We start from the raw sequence: 25,043 nt of genomic DNA, 5'->3' as shown, positions 1-25,043 counted from the left end.
CACAGGGTTTGATACTCTTTCCACTCCTGTTTAACATCTACATGAAGCTACTGGGTAAGATCATCCGTCACCATGGGTCAAAATATCATCAATATATTGAATGTCTATGGATATTCTCAGTCATCCAGGACATGGTTGCCCCAAAGGTGCTTTTTAAAAGGAAACTAAACTATCTTGATTTTTTTTCCTCTTGAAAAGTTTCACTTCTCATACAAGAAGCTTCTTCAGTTCTGACTAATTGAGGGGGATTAGAAGATAAAATCCTTCTATGCTGCCACACCCCTCTCAGATATCTACTGGTAGAGACTGCAAGAGCCTGGATGGAGGGCAGTGGACTATGACAGAACTCTGGCAAGAATGAGTGACTGGGTGCATGGAGTTTCAAGATGCATGACTTCGACATCTTTATCATGTTCAGAACCAGTTTGCAACTTAGGGGTTCTCTTGGACTCACGATTTCTGCTCAAAGATCAGGTTGCAGTAATGTCTAGGAGAGTTTTTGCACAGCTTTGGTTAGTACATCAGCTGTGGCCTTTCTTGAATCAGGATTCCATGTACTTATTTACTCAAGCTTTAGGAAATTTTCATCTGGAATACTGTAATGCACTTTACATGGGGTATCCTTGAATTGCATTCAGAACTTCAATTGGTACAAGGAGTGGCAGTACTAGCAGTCTTTGGGGCCTGTGGAATGAACAAGTCCATCTTGTCCCACTAAAACAAACCTGCCTTACTCATGCTGACAGAAAGGCCTACTGAGGATCCCATTGGTCGAGGAACTCTGATTAACGGAATCAAGAACAGCCTTCTCTGCTATAGTGCTAGACCTTTGGAACATCCTGCCCCCTAGGGTGAAATTTGCCTCCACACTCTTATTCTTCTGCAAGGACCTGAAGACCTGGCTCTGTCAGTTGGCCTGGGGATCCAATAGGGGAGTACATTACTGGAGGTGGCTGCTACACTTACTGACCCCACCTCGCTCGTGCACTTCCTGCTCTCCTTTCTTTTTCATGCCATATTATTCTAGTTCCGCTATTTATTTTTATCATTTGATTCCTTTACTATTGTTATTTTTACATTTTTTAAAATCATTTTTCCATTTTATTGTTGTAAACTGTCTAGAGTAGCCCCACATCAAGATGGGCAGCAAATAATCTAATAAATAAAGTAATAGCAATTGTATATATTTTGCTTTGGGATTTTTACCTTGCTTCTATGAAGCAGATGCAAATATATTTGTTATTACCCTATTACCTTGCTTTTGTATTCTTTCATTTCAATCTGTAAATTATCCATAAATTCTCCCAAAGTTTCATTAAACTTTATAACATAATCATCCTTCATTTTTTCACAGATAAGGATAGTTGATTGAAGATTCTGGAGTGTTCGCACAACAGTTTGATAGAGAGCAAGCTGCTGATGTGGAATAAAGATGTTATAATCATTTGCAATGAAGTGGAGCTGAGAAAGATAATGATAGTCAACCTTTATATTTGGTAGTTGTAAGGAAATTTCCTGAAGATATAGCAAATGTTCAACAAATCCATCCACTGTTACTAGTTCTTTGTTCAACTTTGTTACCGCTGACTGGGTGACCTAAAAGTAATGAAATAGTAAATATTTAAAGATATATCCAAAGATGTATAAAGTAGATATCTAAAGATATCTATTTATTCTTGTTACAGTAGTATTCTAACTGTTTGGAAAACCTCCTGAAGCTTTTGATCACAATTGAGATACAGTTTATTACTTTGTTTACTAATTACTCAAACTGTTATATATTGTTAGAAGTATAACAAAAAAAATTTTTTTTAAATAATAAAATTAAAACAATGACATCAATTATGATATAGAATATGATTGTACCTATACTATAATTATACTTTAGGAAACAGATTTTCTTCAGAAAGGAAGAATTTGCAGTATACAGAAAATGCTTTCTTATCAGCATCAGAAGTATAGCACTGCAATACAATACTAAAATTGATAGCTAATTGATAGCCGGCAAGTAGATGGCAACTTCGTCATAATAAAAATGGACCAACCACAGGCCACATATGAAACCATCAACAACATTCTCAAATGAATAGAATTCTTTAGGGGAAAAGAAAGCAATAGCATGCTACTTTTTCTGGATATCATTATCAGCAGAAGTAGTGATTGCAAATTAGAAACACAAATCTATTTGTGTTTCAAACACACTGCAGCAACCCTGAACTCAGAAAGATGAACTAGATCATCTATACAACATCTTCCAATAAAATGAATACCATCCATGCAACTTCATCAAAAAGTGCTTGATCACTCAACTCAGTATAGCACAATCAATACAAGCTGGGAAAATGATAACACTGTCATACATCAAAAACATCTCAGAAACCATCAACAGATTATGACAACCACAAGGCATCACCATAGCACATAAACCAATTAAAGCCCTCCCAACCAAACCAAGAGACCCAGCAAACCCAGAAGGAAAAACAGGAGTCACGTACAACATGCAGTATAATGACTGCAACATCTATTATGAAGGACAAACAAGCAGAATACTAGAGAACACATCTATGAATATCAACTAGCAGTGATAAGACATGATGAAAACTTCTTAATTTCACAATACATGAACAGGTCTAACCATAGTTTCAATTGGGAAATGTGAGCATCCTAGACCAAACAAATCCAAAAACACTAAAGTATTTCGGAAGCCTAATATTCAGACAAATCAACCAGACACAGAGATACAAACATCTACATACCATTCAAAAGATACAATAAAAAAGGAAACTAAAAGACCAAAATACATCTTCACCAACAATCAATACCCAGATGTGCAGAGATTAATACAAGATTAACATTAGACCAACAATCAAGAACCAAATAATACCCCAATCAAGGAATTTCCAATGCATACAAACAAGCTGCTAGTAAACAACAGTCCAATCAAAGAACCACTAAGATCACTCCCACCAACACTGATAGGGCAAGCCACTAATATGTAAAATGAGAGCAAGCCCTACTCCCTATTGATAATGTTACCTAGTTTGATAATAAAACATCTGCAAAAATACAACCAATCACAGAGAGCACCATGGACCATTGGTAGCTAATCATATCAGACAACTTTGTTGACTCTTTGTTCTAACTTATAAAAACCCAAAATAGAAAGACTTTTTTATACTAATACTCATAAGTCCAAACTATTGAACTAATTTTTTTGTTTATACAAAAAAAGAGAAAAACTACCTGCATACTTCTGAAACTGTCATTATTGTGACCTTTGACCACCCTTGATCTCTCTGTATCAGGTGTTTGGGTAAAGAAATATCTCTAAAATGATGCCCAATGAGGCACAGGCTGTCTCATTTATTCTTTGGTTTATGAATGATCCAATAACTTTCTCTGAACTTATTCTCCTTTCCTCATCCATTCATGTCAGCTGACAACCTTTCCCTGGGATTGTATTCATTCAAAATATTACAAAATTTCACTCTAAAATCATTTCCCTTTCCATCACTACAGTTCACTAGACTTTCATATGCAGCTCTCATTATCCCATGAATTTCTAATTTCATAGAATAATTCAGTTAATATTATTGCATACTTTCTAATTATATTTTAGTTGTTTCATTCATAATGAAGTACTCCTTACAATTAATTCAGTCTTTCTACAACTGATTCCTCTTGCACTACAAGTGCCATCAAATAAAATTTGAATGTACGCAGATTGTAAGAGTTCATAGGTTGCAGTACAATTTCTTTGTCATTATTTCATAGAGTTGTGCAGTTGGAAGAGTGCATTTATGCCCTCAAATTCAGCCATATGTTCATTGACAGAATCCAAATTCAAGCAGTCTGAACAGTCGACTAACTAGTCTCATCTTGAGTGTATCTAATTCAGAGGAGCCTGCCACTTCTCTTAAATAATGAGTTCCACTGGCAATCCACACTTGCAATTAGGAATTTTATTTCTGTCAATCAGAGTCCATCTTCCTGAAACTTATGCATTATTCTTGTGATGAAATGTGGGAATGACCTTGGAGAATGAGGGGAAGAGATGCTGCCTAGGAAACAATCAGACAAACCTCCAGTGGCTTGAAGGTCAGAGAAAGAAATTTAGGAAGGACCTGGTCTAGTGGATCAAACAGTTAAAAGTGGCACCAGGAAATTTATACTTAAGACTTGCAAGAGTCTGTACTCTGGAACAAAAGAGGTCACATTTTGGTCTCCTTCTCTGGCTATGCCTTCAGCTGTTTAAAGAGTTCTATTGTACAAACCCTGATTTTTCTGTCCTCAAGGGTCTGTACTCAAGTTTTTTTTCCGTCTCTCTTTATTTGACTTAGTTTCCAATTTATACATACTATTTAGCTCTGCTAAAACTATTTCAAAAACTACAATGCTTACTTATATCTAAAAACATTTAAATCACAAAACTGCTTCTTGTAATCTCAGAGGCAATAAGCACTGTTCAGAATGGTGAACAACAAGATCCAGAAAACCAAATATTGATTTAAATGTCTAGAGCAGAGTTCCCCAACATTTCTGGTTTTGTGGACTGGCGGGGGTGGGTGGGGAACAGAGGATGGTTCTGTAAGCGGCTGGCTAGTGCTCACACACACACATGCAACTTTCCGCAGCCTGGTTGCAATCCCCTCACGGCCCACTATTAGGCCATGACCCACAAGTTGGGACCTCTGGCCTAGAACAACAACAACAACAAATCTTTTCTTGGCCGTGATAGTGAAATGATGAAAAAGTTGGTATCTTTCATAGATCAACGGGGATAGCATTCCAAAGACTACAAACTGGCACTGAAAATGTCTACTCCTGAATTGCTACCAACCATATCTTAACATGGAGGAGTATCTGGAGAAATGCTTCTGCAGATAAACTTATAGTCCAAATAGGAACTTACAAGAAACATTTTTTTCAAGTACCATGGGACATCTTGAATTAGGATTGAAAATTATTTGTGATCCAGTGAAGTTGATATAACATTCCCTGCCTATCTTAGTTTAGCTCAACATTTGAATCAGCCTGACTACCCATTACCCTTCCCTCTGTCTACATTTCACTTTGCAATAATTTACCAAAATGCAACAATCTCTCTATTGGTTATCTCATTTCAACTGCAATATAACTAAACAAAAATCTACAACTACAGCTAATGATGTCTTCCATATAATGCACTTTGACCTAAATATGTGCAGTGAAATAGTTGGAATAGAAATTTAAGAAATTAATTAGATAAAAATTATATACTTACTTCAACAAGATGTACATTCTTTGTATCAATTGCTATATAAAATTTCAAATAAATAGTCTTAAGCAGACACTCAAAATATGGCAGGCAGTCTGTCTGAAAGTTCAAACTATTTACTCTAAACAGAGAGATGCGTTTTTCAATAAGCATACATACAATCTCCTTTACATCAACTGTATAATTTTCTAGAATATTTCTAAACTCCTTTGTAGTCATCTCTCTTTGCAATGCTACTATTTTGTCATTTGTATATTTTGCTTTATCTATCATACTGCAATAATCCATAAAGTTACTGCTGTAAGATTCTACTCGGGCCAGTGAAGAACTCTGAAGAGAGAGAAGATCCAGAATCTAAAAAATTAAGATAGAAAAAAATTTAAAATCAAAGACATACTGTATAGGTGTAATCCTACAATCTTTCAAAATTGTTATTAAATGGCACTGATAGCATTCATATTATGGTGGGGATTTCCTCTGATTAGCTTTTAGGAACTATAAGCAGACATACCTTATCAACTTTAACCCTATGTAATCAAATTGTACCAATAGCATTTCCTGCTAACTTGATCCTCAGGAATAAATAGGAATAGCTAGGTCTCAGTTATTGGGGTGGGTGCTATTTTAATGTTTGTTCTTGTCATGGTCCTACAAGTTGCCACAAGCATATTTAATTTCCTTTCAATACAAACAGCATTACAGAAGAATACATTTTCTTCAGGTCTACAGCAAAGAAAACAATTAAATTCCTGTATACTCCTGCTGAAATACTATTAATTATTCCCCCTAATCAATACCATTTGTATGTTTAAACAAGAGCATTAGAATCAAGCACTAAATAAACATAAAAGTCAAGGGCTTACATTGGCTTCAAACCAAAACAGAAACATCATGTGATATGATAACATTTTTAAAACCCAGAACAGTGGAAAATAAACCTGCATTTATTTTCATAAACATGATGATGTGTTTTTTTAAACCTCATAAAAGTTAAGCTCTAAATGTAAGGCATACTGAAAAGGCTTGGCTAAAGAAGTAAACATGGACCACATGTTCTCAGATTTTCTTTTCTTTAATTTCATTTCCTTTTTTCTTATTTTTGAAAGTAAGGGACACAGTAGGAAATGTACTAATACCACATGTAACACAAATGGTAAGACACAGGATTTCTGGAATAATTTTTGGGGGGTGTGAATTTGAAGGAATTGGAGTTTGGAAAATAATTTAATGGAAGCAGTAGATTACAAAAAAGATCACTTAGTATTCTGATAATTAAGATTTATAAGAGATTGAAGTATTAATACAAAATGTAATATTAATCAACTGATGCATCTACATATAGGAGAAATAATATTTCTTGTGCCATTTCAATATAAAGAGAATGAAGCCTAATGTTTTTATAAAGAAGGGCAGGCTGTATTTGTTAATTGTTTTAGAAATGACTACTTATCAATTTCTTACACTGAGATGTATGCATTTTTTTCACATTTTCTGCCAAAACTTAGAAATTTTGTTCAGCCAAATTTTGGTATCTTCAGTTTTAGAAGGCAACAACAAAAGGATTTGAAAGATTACATGTCCATGTTTGAATCAAGAAAAAATATTCAGAAATGTATTTGGCACCAAACTGTTACCCTTTTATAGTACAGCTTCTGAAACATACTTTGTTTTGGTAATCTGGATCTGTCCCAAGAATGAGATCACAGTTTGGCCATGTTGATTGATAATCTCGTGGTTCAAAATCTGTGTAATCTTCACATTGCTGCATTATTTTATGTAACGACTGATCAATGAAGATTGAAAGGCGAGAATCCTGAGAAAATGGTGTAACTTGATCTAATGGAAAATATGGTAATTTAAAAATATTTTCAAAATCAGACTATTATGAAACATTTTTAAAAAAAATAAAAATTGCTGGCTGAGTACCCAGGATGGGTAAATACTCTCAGAACGTTTAACTATTTTAACTGAAAATGTAAATATAACAGAAATATCAATTCAGTTTTTTCCCCAATAATTCCTCATACGTATATTTGAAGATCTAGATTGGGGTGTTGGTTCTTACCTGATACAGCCCTTCTCTGGGCAGGTGGAGACAGTGGTCATGCGTGGGTTAACTCAGTCAGTAACCAATAGAACTGAGTCTACCAAAGTGATGTCATCGGCTCTGAGGAGCATGCTCCCACTTTTCTTGACGAAGGAGATTAGTAGACTGCTGTGTGTGAACAATCGCTTTCTCTCCAGACTCAACACAATATGCTCCCCGCACACCCCTGTAAGTTAGGCCAGAATTCCAGGATGGGAATGACTGCTGTGTCCACCTGCCCAGAGCAGGGGCCTATCAGGTAAGAACCAACACCCCATTCTCCTAAGTTGGTGGAGACAGCAGTCATGCATGGGATGTACCAAAGCTGGCGTGTCCCCAGGAGGGCATGAGACTGGCCAAGGAGCTGGAGGACAGAAGGACCTGCTGGAACACTCGCCTTCTGAAAGCCACATTAGCTGATGCATACCTATCTACTTTGTAATGTCTGATAAAAGAATTAGGGATAGCCCAGGTCGCCGCCTTACAGATCTCCTCCACCGAGGTCTGCCGTGCCCATGCTGCTGACGTGGCTGCGCTGCGCATGACATGAGCCGTAATCTTGGGTGGAGGAGGGAGATGATGCGAGATGTAAGTCTGAGCAATGGCAGCTCTGATCCAACGTCCGATCATGGAAGGAGAGGCTTTTAGGCCCTTGTTGGTCGGGTGAAACAAGACAAAGAGGGCTTTGCTGCGTTTGAAGGCAGCCGTCTTGGCGATGTAAGTTGTTTTTTTTTAATTGAAAATTTTAAGGAGTTTTACAAATATCTACCTTCCCTCCCCCCCAACCCCAAATCCCCTCCCACCCTCCCCCCATAACCTCCCAGAGCAAATACAGGATATAAACATTTAACAACCATATGCTAAAATAAACTAACTAACTTTAGCATCATCCCTCACTTGTACTTTAACTCCTCTTTTGTAAAGCTAACTTTAGATAAGTTGTAACATTCCTTGTTCAATCATTCATAAGCTAACTGAAATTTCTTAGTCCCATATTTATTTTGAGTGTAGTCAATTCATCTTCTCCACTCCAGCTTGTATTTCTCTTCTGAGTGGTCCTTAAGATATGCTGATATTTTAGCCATCTCTGCTAAGTTTGTTACTTTTAAAGTCCATTCTTGAATAGTAGGCAATTCTTCCTTCTTCCAGTACTGCGCCACCAACTGTCTTGCTGCCGTTGTTAAATTCAGAGTCAAAGTAGTCTCTATAACTGTACAGTCTGTAATTATACCTAACAAGAATAACTGAGGAGTAAACCTTATCCTCTTTTTAAAAATATTTTGAATAATCCACCATATTTTTATCCAAAATCTTTGACCTTTTTACAAGTCCACCATATATGATAATACGTAGCGTCAGCACAATCACATCTCCAGCGTTTAGGTTGTAAATTCAGATACATACAAGCTAATTTTTTAGGATCTAAATGCCATCTATAAAACATCTTGTAGAAATTCTCTCTCAGATTTTGGGCCTGCGTAAATTTTACGTTTCTTACCCATATCTTTTTCCATGTTTCCATCATTATTGGTTCTTCAAAATTTTGTGCCCACTTTATCATGCAGTCTTTAACTAATTCTGTTTCAGAATCTATTTCTATCAATATATTATATAGCCTTTTATGTGCATTTGACTTTGACCCCTAATTTATTTTACTAGATTGTGCTCGTTTTGTGTAATACCAATTTTCTGTTTTTTTTTCCATCTGGCCTGTAGTTCTCCATACTGAAACCAGGTTTGGATTACCCTTTCCTCTTTTAGTACATTCAAAGGTTTGAGCTGTAATACACCTCTTTCTACGATAAGAAATTGTCTGTATATGGTTACGTCCTGTTTTTGTTCTATACTTATATTCTTTATTGCGTGTCTGGGAATTGCCCATATAGGTATCTTATCATTTAGTTTATGTTGATATTTTTTCCAGACACGCAATAGAGCATTCCTTAAAATATGACTTTTAAAAATCTTATCCACCTTATCATATATTAAATAGGCATGCCAACCATATACTAAATCATACCCTTCAATATTCAGTATTCTATCCTCTGTTGAGTTGATCCAATCACTAATTATTGATAAAACTACTGCTTCATAATATAATTTTAAGTTTGGCATTTTCAAACCTCCTCTCTCACGTACATCTTGCATTATTTTAAGTTTTATTCTCGGTTTCTTCCCTGCCCAAACAAATTTATTAATACCCTTCTGCCATTCTTCCAAATTTACATCTTTTTTGAGTATCGGTATCATTTGAAACAGAAACAAGAACTTAAGCAAAACATTCATTTTTACTGCCGCTATCCTTCCCAACAAAGACAGTTGTAGTTTTTCCCATTTCTTCATCTCTACTTGTATTCTATGCCATAATGGTTCATAATTATACTTATATAATTTCCCATTCAAAGTTGTAATATAAACTCCTAAATATTTAACCGTTTTTACTATCTCACATCCTGTTCTTCTTTCTAATTCTTCTCTTTGATTTGTGTTCATATTTTTAACTATCATCTTTGTTTTCCCTAGATTTATTTTAAACCCGGATACCTGACCATATTGATTAATTATGTTCATTAAAGCCATAGTTGATTTCCCGGATGGGTTAAAGTTACAACCAGATCGTCTGCAAACACTCGTATCTGTATTCATAATGTAAGTTTTAAGAGCATGCCTGATGTCTAGCTTGTGCCATTTATGCTCCAGACTGTGAAAAGGAGCCGGACAGAAGGGTAAGAGCCAGGGAACGATGGAATGCTGAATTCACCTTCGGAACAAAGATGGGGTCGATGCGAAGTACCACCCAGTCTGGGTGGAAGACACACAGGTCAGCCCGGATGGAGAGGGCCACCAACTCCGACACCCTCCGTGCTGATGTTATGGCTACCAGAAAGGCAGTCTTGAGAGTGAGGTGGTGCAGAGTTGCCGCCCTGCGGGGTTCAAAGGGCGGTTCTGTAAGGAAGTCAAGGGCCTTGGTCAGATACCAGGAGGGGAATCGGTGTATGACAGGAGGACAGATATTGGATGCCCCTTTGAGGACATGAGGGTGCAAGGAGAGGGGTTCATCTCGGTGGAGAGAGAGAACTGAGGAGAGAGCTGCCACCTGCCACCGCTAGGTATTCGGAGAAAGTCCCCTATCAAGGCCCTGCTGCAAGAATTCAAGAAGCTGGGGTATTGCAGCTTTCAATGGGTCCTCCCCTCGCCCAGGCACCCCGTTAACGAAGGTCTGCCATGTAGATTCGTATATCCTATTGGTAGCTAGGTGGCGTGAGGCTTGGATCGTATGGATCACAGTCTTGGAAAAGTTATCTGCCCTCAGGACCGCCCGCTCAGCCTCCAAGCGGTTAGGCGTAGCCAGCGTAGATCTGGGTAGTGAATGGAGCTCTGATGGAGGAGAGACGGAATCATTGGCAGGAGCCATTGAGGTTCCACTGAAAGATTGATCAGGTCCGCGTACCATGGTCGGTGAGGCAAATTGGGGGTGACCAGGATGAGCTCGGCCTCTTCCTTCAGCATTTTGCGAATCACCCTCTGTATCAGGGGGAAAGGAGGGAAGGCGTACAGGAGACCGTGAGGCCACCTGCACCTGAGAGCGTCCGTCCCTTCCATGCCTGGTGTCGTGTATTGAGACAGGTACCTGGGCAGCTGGTTATTGGCAGATGTTGCGAAGAGGGCCAAGACTGGAGTCCCGTACCTGGTCGACAGCTGATGAAATATGCGGCGATTCAAGCTCCACTCCGCTGGGTCGATTGTTGTGCAGCTCATCCAGTCTCCTGCGGTGTTGTCCAACCCCAAGATATGCTCAGCCTCCACCCTAGTTTCTAGTTGAAAGGCAGATTCCATGAGAGAGACAGCTCTTGTCCCCCCCTCGCGGTTGACATGCGCGTTGACCATGGTGTTGTCCGTCCGGATCAACACATGTGAGTTTTGGAGAAAGGGCTGGAAGTGAAGGAGAGCTAGATGGATGGCCCTCAACTCTAGCCAATTCATACTGCGTGATAGGTCTGAATTGGATCAAAGCCTCTGCGCTACTTGTTTCTCCAAGTGAGCTCCCCAGCCCGTGAGGCTCGCGTCTGTTGTTACTACAAGATGTGGAGGGTCCCTGAAAAGAGAGCCCTGAGCAATGGCCAGGGAGATCCACCAGTCCAGGGATAACAGAACTTCCAGGGACAGGGGGACCTTCACTGAGGAACAGCTGCTGTTGGACTTCTGGAATGGCAGAAGAAATCACTGGAGACAGCAGCTGTGAAGCCGTGCCCAAGGGACGATGGAGAAGCAGGAGACCATCTTTCCCAGCAGCTGAGACAGTTGAAGAAGAGGGATCCGCTGCCTCCTTTGTACCTCTTTAGCTAACTCCCTGAGACTGTTCTGGCGGTCCAGGGATAGTAAGACTTTACCCTGGGATGAATTTATGAGGGCTCCCAGGTGCACCAGGCGAGGAGTGGGGACGAAGTGAGTCTTCTCCTGATTGATGGAGAACCCCACATCATCTAAAACCTGAAGGGTGTCCTGGAGATCCCTGAGGGCCTGGGTGTGTGACCTAGACAACAAAAGGATGTCGTCCAGGTAGCAGAAGATCTGGATGGGCCTGGCCCGCAGATGTGCGGCTACGACAGACAGAAGTTTCGTGAAAACCCTTGGGGCTGAGGACAGCCCAAAGGAAAGGGCCCGATATTGGTAATGGAGGGCTGCACGGACAATGCGGAAAAACCTCCTGTGCTGTTTGTGGATGGGCACGTGGAGGTAAGCCTCCGTAAGGTCCACTGATGTGAGATCGTGTCTGCAAACACTCTCCAGAATTGATAGGACAGAGTGAATCTTGAATCTCCTGTATCTGATGAATTGATTTAAAAATTTTAGATTGAGAATTGCCCTCCAGCCCTCCAAAGACTTTGGCATGATAAAAAGATGAGAGTAGAACCCCCATCCCTCCTGGCCTGGAGGCACAGGTTGAACGGCCCGAATCTGGAGAAGGTGATGAACGGCCTGTTCTACCAGGAGCCTTTTTTGAGGGTCCCTGGAGATCAGACACAGGACAAAGTGGTTCAGAGGGCTGGAGCGCAAGTCCAGGAGAAGGCCAAATCTGATTGTGGATCTGACCCACGCGTCGTTGGTGATGTCGTCCCAACGATCTGCGAAGGTCACTATATGCCCCCCCTATTGGGAGATCCTCCAGGCAGTCACTTCTGCCTCTTAAAGGTACGGTTGGAATTGTCCTTGAAGGGCTTTCTGGGCTGGAATCTCTGATTGTTCCTGCCTGATCTATAGGAGTAAGAAGGGGCCTGTCGCTGGGGACGGCAATTGGAAGAACCACCTTCCTGTCCACGAAAGGGCTGCCTGTGGTAAAAGGACTGGTTCCGACCTTCCTGCTTTTTAGTGGCTGGTTGCAGAACCTTCCTCTTATCTTTGGATTCTACCAGAAGGGGTTCTAATGGAGGACCAAAGAGAAGGGATGCAGAGTAGGGAGAGGATGCAAGCCTCCACTTGGCCCGCGCTTCCGCTTGCCACTGCTTCAGCCAGATAAGCCGGCGGGTAGAAATGGAGGAGGCAATGGCCTTGGAGGCCGCATCCAAGGAGGCATCTGCAATGTATTCTAGGGCCGCCTTAATTTTGTTGAGGTCCCTACAAGTCCTAGAATCCCTGGCTGGAAGGTGAGCCTGAAGCTGCCTCAGCCACAGAAGAGTGAATTGACTAAAGAATGAAGCTGAGATGTCCGCCCTAACAGCCCAAGCTGAGGCCTGGTGACCCTTGACCAGAGTTTGCTCTATCCTCTTGCCCTCTGGACATAGGGCTTCCTCTGGAGCTGCTGAGGCTGCGTTGGGAGAGGAGAGGGCAATTACTGGCAAATCAATAGAAGGTACCTCCAAAGCCTTTGTGAGGTCAGGAGTGACATTGTACAGACGCTTGTTCGAGGCATTGGGAAGGGTTGCTTGGAGATGCCCATTGATTCTGGACAACGTCGACGAAGAACCGTAGTGATGGGATCACCTCCTTCTCCACCATAGGTTGGATGAAGAGTGGGTCGGTGGTGTCAGTCTTGTCTGCTTCTGCACTCTGAGATGCTTTTGGGGCTGGGATGCCTGCAATTTTCTTTGCCTTAAACAGGAGAAAATGAAATACAGCAGGTTTAAACAAACTAACAAAAGGACGGGGAGTCAGGTGGAAGACCCTCATCCTCCGAAAGGTCTGAGTCTCTTGCAGGGCGTTCCTCTTCCCCAAAGACCGACTGTTGATTGGAAGTGCAGGGTAGTTCGTGTGACCAAGAAGCCGAGAGATCACCATCTCTGGCACCTGGAACCAGAGGAAGAAGAAGACCTGCGAGAAGCAGAATGGTTAGAAGACCTGTGTTTAAGGCCTGCTGCAATACCACGCTCTATGGCCTCAGATATCATGTCAGCCATGCCTGGCGAATAAGAACGGCGTCAGCGTGAAGTGTGAGAAATGTTTTCCTGGTAGAGGGGATCCTCATCAGGAGTGACGCTCCTGTCACAATCCAAATCATCCCCACTGTTGGCCAATGTAATAGTTCCCCTAGCCCCCTCGGTTTGCAAGATGGATGCAGCAGGAGAGAGATCACCCTCTGAATCAGAAGAAAATTCAGGGGGAGGGCTGGAATGAATAGGCCTCTGGGCCTGGAATATGTGAGGTTCAGCGTGCTTGGTCTTGGACCTGGCCTTCTTAACTGGGGCCTGAGGGGCCATGTCTTCCTCCCTAGGGGCTGGTTCCTGCACTTCTCCTTGATCAGGCCTTGAGTCCTTGGAAGAAGGCTCAACGTTTTCAGCAGGAGCAGCCCTACGCCTGCGATCCCTAGGAGCAGGAGGCTCATTATTAGGGGCAGAGGCCATAGGCAGAGGAGACAATTGAGGATCTGGAGGGGGAGAGGAGGTCTTGGCCAGTACTCACAGTTAGATGATTCCAAACTGGCCGCCAAAAGTTTTCACCCCAATTTTTAACGGCCACTGAGGCTGCAGAGCCTATGGGCTGGAGACATGAGGCAGCAGAAGGCCTCACGGTGAGCGTGGGTGGGCTAGGCCCTGTGGCAAGGTAGAGGAGCCAGGGACGCCACCGCGGAGTGCAGCAATCTTCAGCGCGATGATCTGTGAGGCGCGGGGGCTGCAGCGGTGTTTTCTAGTAGCTAGTAATTTTTTTTCAGCCCTAATTGGGCTCCCCGCTGTGTCCGGAGGCTCTTGTAGGTGGCGGCGTCGATTAGCAGCGAAGATGGCAAGGCAGCAGCCCGGGGATTTCCCTGCTGTGAAGATTAGGGCTTCCCTCTGCTGTTTCAGCAAGCTCTGCTGAAATCCGAGACGGCAGAACCCCGAAGGCTTTTAGAGGCCAGCCTCCACGAGGCGTGGCAAGAACTCTCTAGCTCCTAGAGGCTATTGAGAGTCTGAAGGAGCCCAGGCAGGAGATCATCAATAAGAACAATTTCCAATTAAATTTAGAGACTATCCAATTAAATCTAACTAACTAATCAATTATAACTAGGAGAAAGCGAATTACAGCCAGTTCCAATCGAACTGAGTCTGAAAAAGCAGGAGCATGCTCCTCAGAGCCGATAACATCACTTTGGTAGACTCAGTTCTATTGGTTACTGACTGAGTTAGTCCATGCATGACCGCTGTCTCCACCAACTTAGGAGAATTAGTAACTCACTGGAATATACAAGGACCTTTTTCTTAGTGTCCTAGGCATGTGCTTTTTTTGTTTAATGATTAAATTGGAGTGGAACTTGACAAATTTCTGTAAGTGATTATACTTTATGTAGGCTTTAGAAGATCTGGAACACTAAAAACTAAAAGTATTTTTAATACTGACCAGGATGTTTTTAGAACAGATATTTTTAAATAAAACAATTTAGACTAAGGGTATCAAACTGGTGGCCCATAGGCTGGATGTGTCATATGCAGGTCATGCCCACCCCAGGTTTAAAAAGGCAAAAAATGTCACAATACGTCACTTGACATCAACGTGACGCAGAGAGTTTGACACTCATGTTTTAGACAGATTTTTGAAAACTATCCTTTTTTCATTAAAGACTATGAACTATATTACCAAACAGAAGCACTGTCCCATGCATAGTATTTTAAATTAAGAAAGCAATCATCTGCACATTTATTTAAATAAAACTCAACTGAACACAATGATATGCATATAGTTATGTTCCAGAATTGGTAAATTTAAACTTATTTTAAAATACTACTTTTGCTTGTTCCAAGATAGAATTCATATTTAAGTTTATCTTTGCTAACCGAGTGAATATTATGGCTCAAATGAAAACAAATACTATTAACCCACTAAGTAATACATACATGTGGGAGTTGCACTAATGTTTGAAGAATATTTTACATGATATTTTAAAGTAAGAGAAGCCTGATGCTAGTTTTGCAGAGTGTTAGTCCCAGTACATGATGCTTCTGACTGTTCAATCTTGCAATGATACTAAATGAGTAGTACTTACAACTGGTCTTTGGGGTAGCAGCTGCTGCACTATCAAGTAGCCACTATTTGCAACATGTTAATTGAATTGAACTTAACTTAACTGAATTCTTTATTTGGCCAAGTGTGATTAGGCACACAAGGAATTTGTCTCCAGTAAGAAGCACAGTAAGAAGAAAGGAAAAGGAGGGGCAGGAGGAGGAGAAGGAGGAACAGGAGGAGGAAGAGAAGGAGGACAAGGACAAGGGCAAGGAGAAGACAAGTACTTAGGAGTTTTGGAAGCTTCTGACCAGTTGCACAACCAAGTCAAGGAAGCTACTTAAACAAAATACATAAAGCAAGTCTGGAAAATCTTGAGATAGCAGTTAGACTTATATACCGCTTCATAGGGCTTTCAGCCCTCTCTAAGCGGTTTACAGAGTCAGCATATTGCCCCCAACTACAATCCGGGTCCTCATTTTACCCACCTCGGAAGGATGGAAGGCTGAGTCAACCCTGAGCCGGTGAGATTTGAACAGCCGAACTGCAGAACTGCAGTCAGCTGAAGTAGCCTGCAGTGCTGCATTTAACCACTGCGCCACCTCGGCTCTGAGATCAATTCTGAGTGGAGGAAATATCATAAAGTGGTGTGAATCTAATGTGAGACTAGTACTAATATATAACAAATTGGTTTCACAGACATTTTTAACCTTCTAAATTGCTTCAACCCAGCTGAAATTGTTTTAGTGAAACTAGATCTGGCAGTTAGATCTTTATTTTGCTATGTTGGATGGCTAGTAAATAATCTATATTATATCAATATTTTTCCAGTGGGCATCAATAGCATCCACTATGTCCATACATTACTTACCAATGATGTTTTCTAATCCATCTACAATCCCTTGTAACTGTATTGTAAATGTTTTTCTGCTAGGAATCAGTAATACATCTGCAGAGAACTGTAGAGATCTAGAAAATAATGAATTGCATTTATATTGTCAAAGGGCATCAAATAAAACTGTGACATCTAAGGATCAAAATTTGAATATTAAAATAAATATAAGACAGTTCTTATTTTCCTTCTTTCCCAAACTCAAAAATGTCTCTTTGGAAGATTGAGTGATTTCTTGAATAACCTGCAATGGGCCAGATGACAGTTGGGGGAAAAACGTAATTCAAAATCAGATATATATCCTAAGTTGAAGTAGTTCAGAAATAAATTGTCACTTCTTTTGTTTTTGTACTGTTTCTTAAACTTGGAAGAGGTGTGTGTTGCATGTGTTTTCAGGACAGTGAAAGAGATATCTTATCAGAAGAATTTCATTTAAGTTAGTTTATCTCAGATGGATTAGTTGTTTTTCTTGGAGAGTATGGCAAAGGTGATTGAAGGAGTAAAAGAAATAAACTATGAGCAAAGAAGAAAAAATTGAAGGAAATACTATTCCAGGTTTCTTGTGGTCTAGAAATCACATCATTTTTAAGAGTGAAAGCATATTGTTTTTGCACTTTAAATACTCTTGCCACATATATAAAGCACAATAAGCCATTAAAATAAATATATATTTCTTTTATATTGTTAAAATCAAAATGTATTTTAAATTATTCCTACCTCTCATATTTGATTAGTTGTTTATTTGAATCAGAGATGGCCTCTTTTCGTTTTTGTTGAAAAGAAAGAAAAAAACAAAAGCAATCCTTAAACATTAATAATTCAAAGATAATAAACAGAGTCTTTCTCATGATTAACACAAAGATAGTAAAGTACTGTAACTAATTTCTCTTAGAGTCTAATTTGCAATTCCCTTTACATTTCCAGAAACTTGGAATAGCACTATAGCAGCTTTTTTATTTTTAAAATGTTAGCAGTTTCATCTCAGTAATATTGAGATGAAGTATCTTGTTTGAACAGTTCTGCAGGAAAGAAAAAATAACACTGCCAAGCAGCTGTTATGGAGAAGGATTCTGCTTGCCTGTGGCAATAGCAACAAAAGAGAAGAAGTCTAATAAGCTGCTGCTCTTGGCAAAGCATAAGATTTCAGAACTTGCCTGTTTTAAAATTGTCCCTAAAAAAACAGAACAAAAAAAGAATATGGTCTTGATATTACAGAAAGGGATATCAAAATCCTTATTTTAAACTTCATATCATTTTCCTTTTTAAAGCTGATAACTCTTATATGAGGAAAAATAGCCAATTACCTTAAATACAATTTCAGCTGAATTTATAAATTCTGGTTCCAGCTATAAAAATCTGGTAATCTTAATATTAACCTGTTACAAATATTGTATAGTCTTGACTGATAAAAAAGAAAAATCTGACAGAAAAGTATATTTTTCTCTCTCATATTAGTAATTTGTCATGCTTTTTCTCAAATTTGGTATTGCATGCTCTTTCCCTGATCCTCTCCCTGGCATCAGAACAATTACCACTCACTCTCTGATCAGCTTGCTGGCTTGTTAGTCTATAAACATGACATTACACCAACTGCACAATGCACTGCAATTAAAACCTCTGAGAGAAATGCACACCAAGTTAATATTCAGTGTGACAATACTGCTCTGAAAATCCTATTTCTAAATTGTAATGAGACAAAGTTCCAAGCAATGATCAAAAGGGTATAGTAGTCACTTTCAAATCTAACTACCCAAAGTTGCTGCTTCATTCTAAGTTGTAATAGGGCTGGCCTCATGACCAAGATTGTGAAACCGAGAGACAACTGTAAAACATGAGCACAGCTGTTGGTTCAGTAAGAAGGATGAGTACAATCTTATCTCTATAATATGAGATCTATACAGTCAGAGAAAATACATGAAGAAGATAAAAAGGAATATTGCAGTATGGCAATCCAATTTTAACATTACCTTTTATTGCAACATGCAAAGAAGAAGAAAATTAAGATCAATGGCTATGAGATTTGATTGAAGTGTGACTACCTTTGAAGGCCATCTGCTGGAAGACAAGTGGGCTTCCTTATGCAATTATTTGGTCATTGTTAAGAAAAGACTTACTGTTTATGTTAAAATTATAGAAAATTATAAAAAATAAACCGTATTGAGTGTACTCTCATTCAGTATGGTTTAATTTTTATAATTGCCTGTGGGGAAAACCTGTTCTGTAGTGTGGTTTGTTTTGTGGGAGTGGCTTGGTGGTCATATGACCGGGTGGGCATGGCCAACTTGGAAAATGTGGTGAAACTCACTTAACAATGCTCTTGCTTAGCAACCAAAATTTTGGGCTCAATTGTTGTCATACTTTCTTTCTCTCTTTCTTTCCATCTCTCTGTGTGTCTGTCTCTGTCTCTGTCTCTCTGTGGCTCTTTGGCTCTCTCTCCCTCCCTGTATCTCTCTGTCTTTCTCCCTGTGTATCTGTCTCTCTTTCTGTATCTCTGTCTCCCTCTCCTCCCTCCCCCATCTGTCACTCTGTGTGTGTGTGTGTGTGTCTGTCTGTCTGTCTGTCACTCTCTCTCTGTGTCTCTGTGTCTCTCTCCCTCTCTGTCTCTCCCCTCCCTTCCTCTCTCTGTCACTGTGTGTGTGTGTCTGTCTGTCTCTCACTCACTCACTTAATCACTCTCTCTGTCTCTTTCTCTTTCTCTGTGTCTGTCTGTCTCTGATTCCCTCCCTCCCTCTCTTTGTGCCTCTGTCTGCTTTGTCTATCTCTGTCTCTCTCACTCACATACACACTCAGAAACAGACACACACACTGTAGTCACCTTGTTGAGTGTTCCACTCAACAACTGGCCTGCATTTATGGTTTTTTGCAGCATTCTGCAGTCACAGGACCAAAATATATGGTTAAAAGTACCTTGCAGCGGCATTTTTCCCTGAGGGGCTCTGCAGAACATCCCAAGAGCAATGCCACCACATCTGCCCTCTTCAGGGACAGGCCCTCTTCAGAAGGACGAGGCCCCCATAGTCCCCCTTGCATTCCTCTCTTCCCGCCCCCGCAGATGGGCTCTGGAGTCATTGCTGGCTGTGCAGAGTGCTTCCTTAAAGGTAGCCACTACTGGCTCAAAAGATGGCCATGGCGCCATGCCGTAGAAAACATAGGTGCACGCATACCCCACACAATTATAGCCCCAGAGACTCTCAGAGGGAAGTCTCTGCACAAGCCTAGGCAAGTGGGAACAAGTTCCCACCGTTACAAAGGCTCCAGGATGAGGGACGGAATCTTTGCTGTGGGACAATAAAGCCCCGTCTGCCAGAGGCAGCGAGGCAGCCGAGTCCCTCGCCCTCAGAAGGAGGAAGCGCCAGTTGGGAGAGGGGCTTTGGTCCTGCTTCCTCTGGCAGACGGGGCTTTACTGTCCCGCGGCAAAGATTCTGTCCCTCATCCCGGAGCCTTCGTAACGGCAGGAACTTGTTCTCACTCGCCCAGGCTTGTACAGAGGCTTCCCTCTGAGAAACTCTGGGGCTATAATTGTGTGGGGTGTGCGTGCACCTATGTTTTCCATGGGGTGGGGCCATGGCCATCTTTTGGGCCACTAGAGGCTATCTTTCAGGAAGTGCTCTGTGTGACCAGCGATGACTCCAGAGCCCATCCACGGGGGCGGGAAGATGAGGAACATGAGGGGGACTAGGAGGGGGCCTTGTCCTTCTGAAGAGGACCTGTCTCTGAAGAGGGCAGATGTGGTGGCATCAGTCTTGGGATGATCTGTGGAGCCCCCTGGGGAGAAACGCCACTGCCAGGTACTTTAAAGCAGGGATGGCTTTTTAACCAGGCGGCTGTCAAAGAGAAGAGGGCAGTGCATGCCATGTGGGCTTGTCCAACAGCTGAAGAAAGAACAGGAAGAATTCATTGGACAAGCTCATAGGTGTGTGCTCCTCTCTCCTCTGACAACCGCCTCATTTTCAATGGGGGTGGGTGGGAAATGCATGCAGAGGGAGGAAATCACATGGATTTCCCACCCACCCCATTGGAAATGAGGTGGCTGTCAGAGAAGAGAGCAGTGCACGTCCGTGGGCTTGTGCAGTAGCTGAATCCTTGCCTCCTGTTCCTTCTTCGGCTCTTGGACAAGCCCATGTGACATGCGCTGCCCTCTTCTGACAGCCACCTCGTTTCCAATGGAGGGGGTGGGGAATCCATGGGATTTCCTCTCTCTGCATGCATTTCCCACCCCCAATTGGAAACGAGGCAGCTGTTGGCGGGGCAAGCCTGGTGGGGACAGGCAGGATGAGAGAGCGGCGACTGGGTGGGCGGAGGGAGCGTGCAAGGGGGCAGGTCATGGGAGGGAGCATTCCAGTATGCAGCCTCCAGAAGAACAGGTATGGGAAGACACACTAAGTTTGGCAAATGGCTACAGTTGTACCGGTGCGTACTAGCTGAAACCCACCCCTGGTAGTAGTAGATGTTTCTCTCTCATGGTTCAAAGGGAAAATGGGCCATTGGTTCTTACCTGATATGCCCCTTCTCGAGGCAGGTGGAGACAGTGGTCATGCATGGGTTAACTCAGTCAGTAACCAATAGAACTGAGTCTACCAAAGTGATTTCATTACCTCAGAGGAGTGTCCTCCCACTTTTGTGACGAAGGAGATAAGTAGACTGCTGTGCATTAGTTGATTGTTTTCAATCCTCCGAAACGCAACCTAGCTCCATAATCCCCACCGCCACTAGGCCAGGAACCAAGGGTGGGGATGACCGCTGTCTCCACCTGCCTCAAGAAGAGGCGTATCAGGTAAGAACCAATGCCCCATTCTTCAATATTGGTGGAGAGAGTGGTCATGCATGGGACATACCAGAGCTGGGCATGTCCCCGGGTGGGAATGATACTGGGCTAGGAGTTTGAAGAAGAGAGAGCTTGTTGGAGGACTCGTCATCCGAATGCCACAGCCACCGACGTGTATCTGTCCATTTTCTAATGGAGCATAAAGGAATTGGGGGTCGCCCAGGTGGCCGCCTTGCAGATCTCTTCCACCGAGGCCTGCCTTGTCCATGCTGCAGATGTAGCCACGCTGCGTGTGGAATACACCATGATGTTGGATGGAGGAGAGAAGTGGTTTGCCACGTAAGTTCTAGGTATGGTTGATTGGATCCAGTGCCCAACAATAGATGGCGAAGCCTTTAGACCCTTGTTTGTGGGATAGAAAGAGACAAAGTGCGCCTCAGTGCATCTGAAGACAGCCGTCGTGGCAATATAGATCTTAAGAGCCCTTCTGACGTCTAACTTGTGCCATTTGTGTTTGAGACTGTGAGAGGGATTAGGGCAAAAGTTCTGTAGGGTGAGGTCCAGGGACCAATGAAAGGCCAAATTGACCTTTGGGATAAAGGTGGGATCAAGCCGAAGGACCACACGGTCTGAGTGAAAGGTACACAGATCTGAACGGATGGAAAGAGCTGCCAATTCTGGGACGCGTTGTGCTGACGTGATAGCCACCAGAAAGATTGTCTTCAATGTGAGGTGATGCAGGGAAGCCAACCTGAGAGGCTCGAAGAGTGGTCCAGTGAGAGAGTCAAGGAGCTTGGTGAGATCCCACAAGAGGAAGCAGTGGATGACAGGAGGGCAGAGGTTAGGCGCGGCCTTAATGAAGTGGCGCACATGAGGGTGCAAGGAGAGAGGCTCATTTCGGTGAAGGGAAAGAACCGAAGAGAGAGCCAAAACCTGCCTCCACAAGGTGTTAGGCATAAGTTCTTTGTCTAATCCTTGTTGCAGGAACTCCAAAACCTGGGGAAACCTTGGCTGTCATGTTGTCTGTCCGAATGAGCACATGTGTATTGCGAACCGAAGATTGGAACTGAAGGAAAGCTAGATGAATGGCCCTCAATTCTAGCCAATTCATACTGTGGGAAAGGTCGGAGTCGGACCAGAGACCCTGAGCTATCTGATCCTCCAGATGAGCGCCCCAACCCGTCAAACTCGTGTCCGTTTTAACTATGAGGCGAGAATGTTCCCTGAGAGATGGCCAGGGAGATCCACCAATCCAGAGAGAGAAGGACCTCTGGAGTCAACCTGACTGTCGCTGGAGAACAGCTGCTGTTGGTCTTTTGGAATGGCAGAAGAAACCACTGGAGGCAGTGGCTGTGAAGCCGCACCCAAGGAACGATGGAGAAGCAAGAGACCATCTGCCCCAGCAGTTGAGACAGCTGGAGAAGAAGTGCCTGCTGCTTCCTCCGTACCTCTAAGGCTAATTCCCTGAGGTTGATCTGTCGCTCCCAAGACAGGAAGACCATCCCTTGGGCAGAGTTGATGAGCCCCCAAGTGTACTAGATGAGAGGTGGGGGCAAGGTGACTTTTATTATCCTAATGGATGGAGAACCCCACCTCCTGAAGTACCTGCAAGGTATCTTGCAGATCCCGCAGGGCTTGGGTGCGTGACCTGGACAACAGGAAGATGTTGTCCAGGTAACAAAAGATCCGAATGGGTCTGGCACGAAGGTGAGCTGCTACCACTGACAGGATCTTGGTGAAGACCCTCGGGGCTGATGATAGTCCGAAGGGAAAGGCTCAATACTGGAAGTGACAGCCCACATAGATGAATCGGAGAAACCGTCTGTGTTGTTTGTGAATGGGTACATGGAGGTATACCTCCGTGAGGTCCACTGATGTTAGAAGGTCGTGTCTGCGCACACTCTCTAGAATTGACAGGAGAGAGTGCATTTTTAATCTCCAGTACCTGATGAATCGATTTAAGAATGTGAGATCGAGGATCGCTCTCCAGCGCCCCGAAGACTTCAGCACGACAAAGAGACAAGAGTAGAACCCCCGTCTCACCTGGTCTGGAGGCTTAGGTTGTATGGCCAGTATGAGGAGCAGATGATGAATGGCCGGCTCCACTAGGAGTCTCTTTTGAGGATCCCTGGAAATGGGGCACGGGACAAAGTGGTTCAGAGGGCTGGAGCGCAAATCCAAGTGAAGGCCGAATTGGATCGTGGACCTGACCCACACGTCATTGATGACAGATGTCCCTCTATGGTGAGATCCTCCAGGCAGTCACTTCTGCCTCTTGTAGGATAGGTTGGCCGGGCTTCCGCCTGCCACTGCTTTAACCAAAGCAGACGACAGATGGAAATGGAGGATGCTATGACTTTGGACACAAACCGGGCGTGTCCAAGGAAGCATCTGCTCTGTATTCCAGGGCCACTTTGATTTTGTTAATATCCCTGGGAGCCTTGAAATCCCTGGCCAGAAGCCTAGCCTGGAGTTGCCTCAGCCATAAGAGAGCAGAGCGACTAAAAAAAGAGGCAGAGGTACCCGCCCTAACAGCCCAAGTCGAGACCTGAATGACTTTCTGGGCTGGAATCACTGGCTGTTTCTGCCCAATCTGTTAGTAAAGGAGGGCCCTGCCTGGGCGGAGCCTGATGTTGCAGATGGGAGTTGGAGGAAACCCTGTCCTGACCCCAAAAGGGCTGTCTGCGATAAAAGGATTGACCGCGGCCCTCTTGTTTCTTAGTGGCCAGCTTCAAGACCTTCCGCTTATCCTTGGACTCCACCAATAGGGGGTCCAATGGGGCTCCAAAGAGAAGGGATGGAGAAGAGGGAGAGGAGGCAAGCCTCCACTTGGCCTGGGCTTCCGCCTGCTACTGCTTTAGCCAAAGCAGACAACAGGTAGAAATGGAGGATGCTATGGCTTTGGACACAAACCAGGCGCATCCAAGGAAGCATCTGCTGTGTATTCTAGGGCCACTTTGATTTTGTTAATGTCCCTGCGAGCCTTGGAATCCCTGGCTGGAAGCCTAGCCTGCAGTTGCCTCAGCCATAAGAGAGCAGAGCGACTAAAGAAAGAGGCAGAGGTACCCGCCCTAACGGCCCAAGCTGAGACCTGGTGACTCTTGACTACCGTTTGTTCTATTCTCTTGTATTCGGGGTGAAGAGCCTCCTCAGGAGCAGCTGAGGCTGCATTGGGGGAAGAAAGGCCAATATAGGTAAATCGATAGAAGGTACCTCTAAGGCCTTGGTGAGTTCTGGTTCCACGTTATACAGGCGCTTGTCCAAGGTATTGGGGAGAGGATCTGTACCTGGTGAGGCCCATTGGTTCTGGACCAAGTCTATGAAGAGTCTGGGAGATGGAATCACCTCCTTTTCAACCTTAGGCTGGATGAAGAGGGGATCGGTAGTGTCCGTCTTGTCCGCTTCTGTCCCTTGAGGTGCTTTAGGAGAAGGTATGCCAGCGATTCTCTTGGCCTTAAAGAGGAGAAAACAAAAGAAAGCAGGTTTGAACAAACCGACAAATGCAGGTGGGTCAGGGGGAAGCCCTCCATCTTCCGAGAGATCTGAATCTCTTGCCGCATGTTCTTCTTCGCCAAAAACCGAAGGATGGTTGGAAGTGCCAGGGAGCTCATGTGACAACAAAGCCGAGAGATCA

General features: G+C 43.0%; 1 protein-coding gene across 1 annotated transcript in view; it reads right to left on the bottom strand.

The window, feature by feature from the left end:
- The window catches only part of DNAH14 (dynein axonemal heavy chain 14), a 230,549-nt gene that overhangs the window by 173,647 nt on the left and 31,859 nt on the right, over positions 1–25,043 (bottom strand). The window contains 6 exon segments of the mRNA XM_087718645.1: positions 1,255–1,596; positions 5,264–5,611; positions 6,921–7,093; positions 16,624–16,721; positions 17,362–17,447; positions 24,623–24,862. Of these exon segments, the coding sequence (XP_087574771.1) occupies positions 1,255–1,596; positions 5,264–5,611; positions 6,921–7,093; positions 16,624–16,721; positions 17,362–17,447; positions 24,623–24,862 (1,287 nt within the window).

This window comes from Thamnophis sirtalis, unplaced genomic scaffold, assembly GCF_051295495.1.
Source record: "Thamnophis sirtalis isolate CommonGarterSnake01/CBP01778 unplaced genomic scaffold, rThaSir2_p1.2 scaffold_6, whole genome shotgun sequence".
NCBI classification, from domain to species: Eukaryota; Metazoa; Chordata; class Lepidosauria; order Squamata; family Natricidae; genus Thamnophis; species Thamnophis sirtalis.
This window is presented reverse-complemented; position numbering and strand designations above follow the sequence as displayed.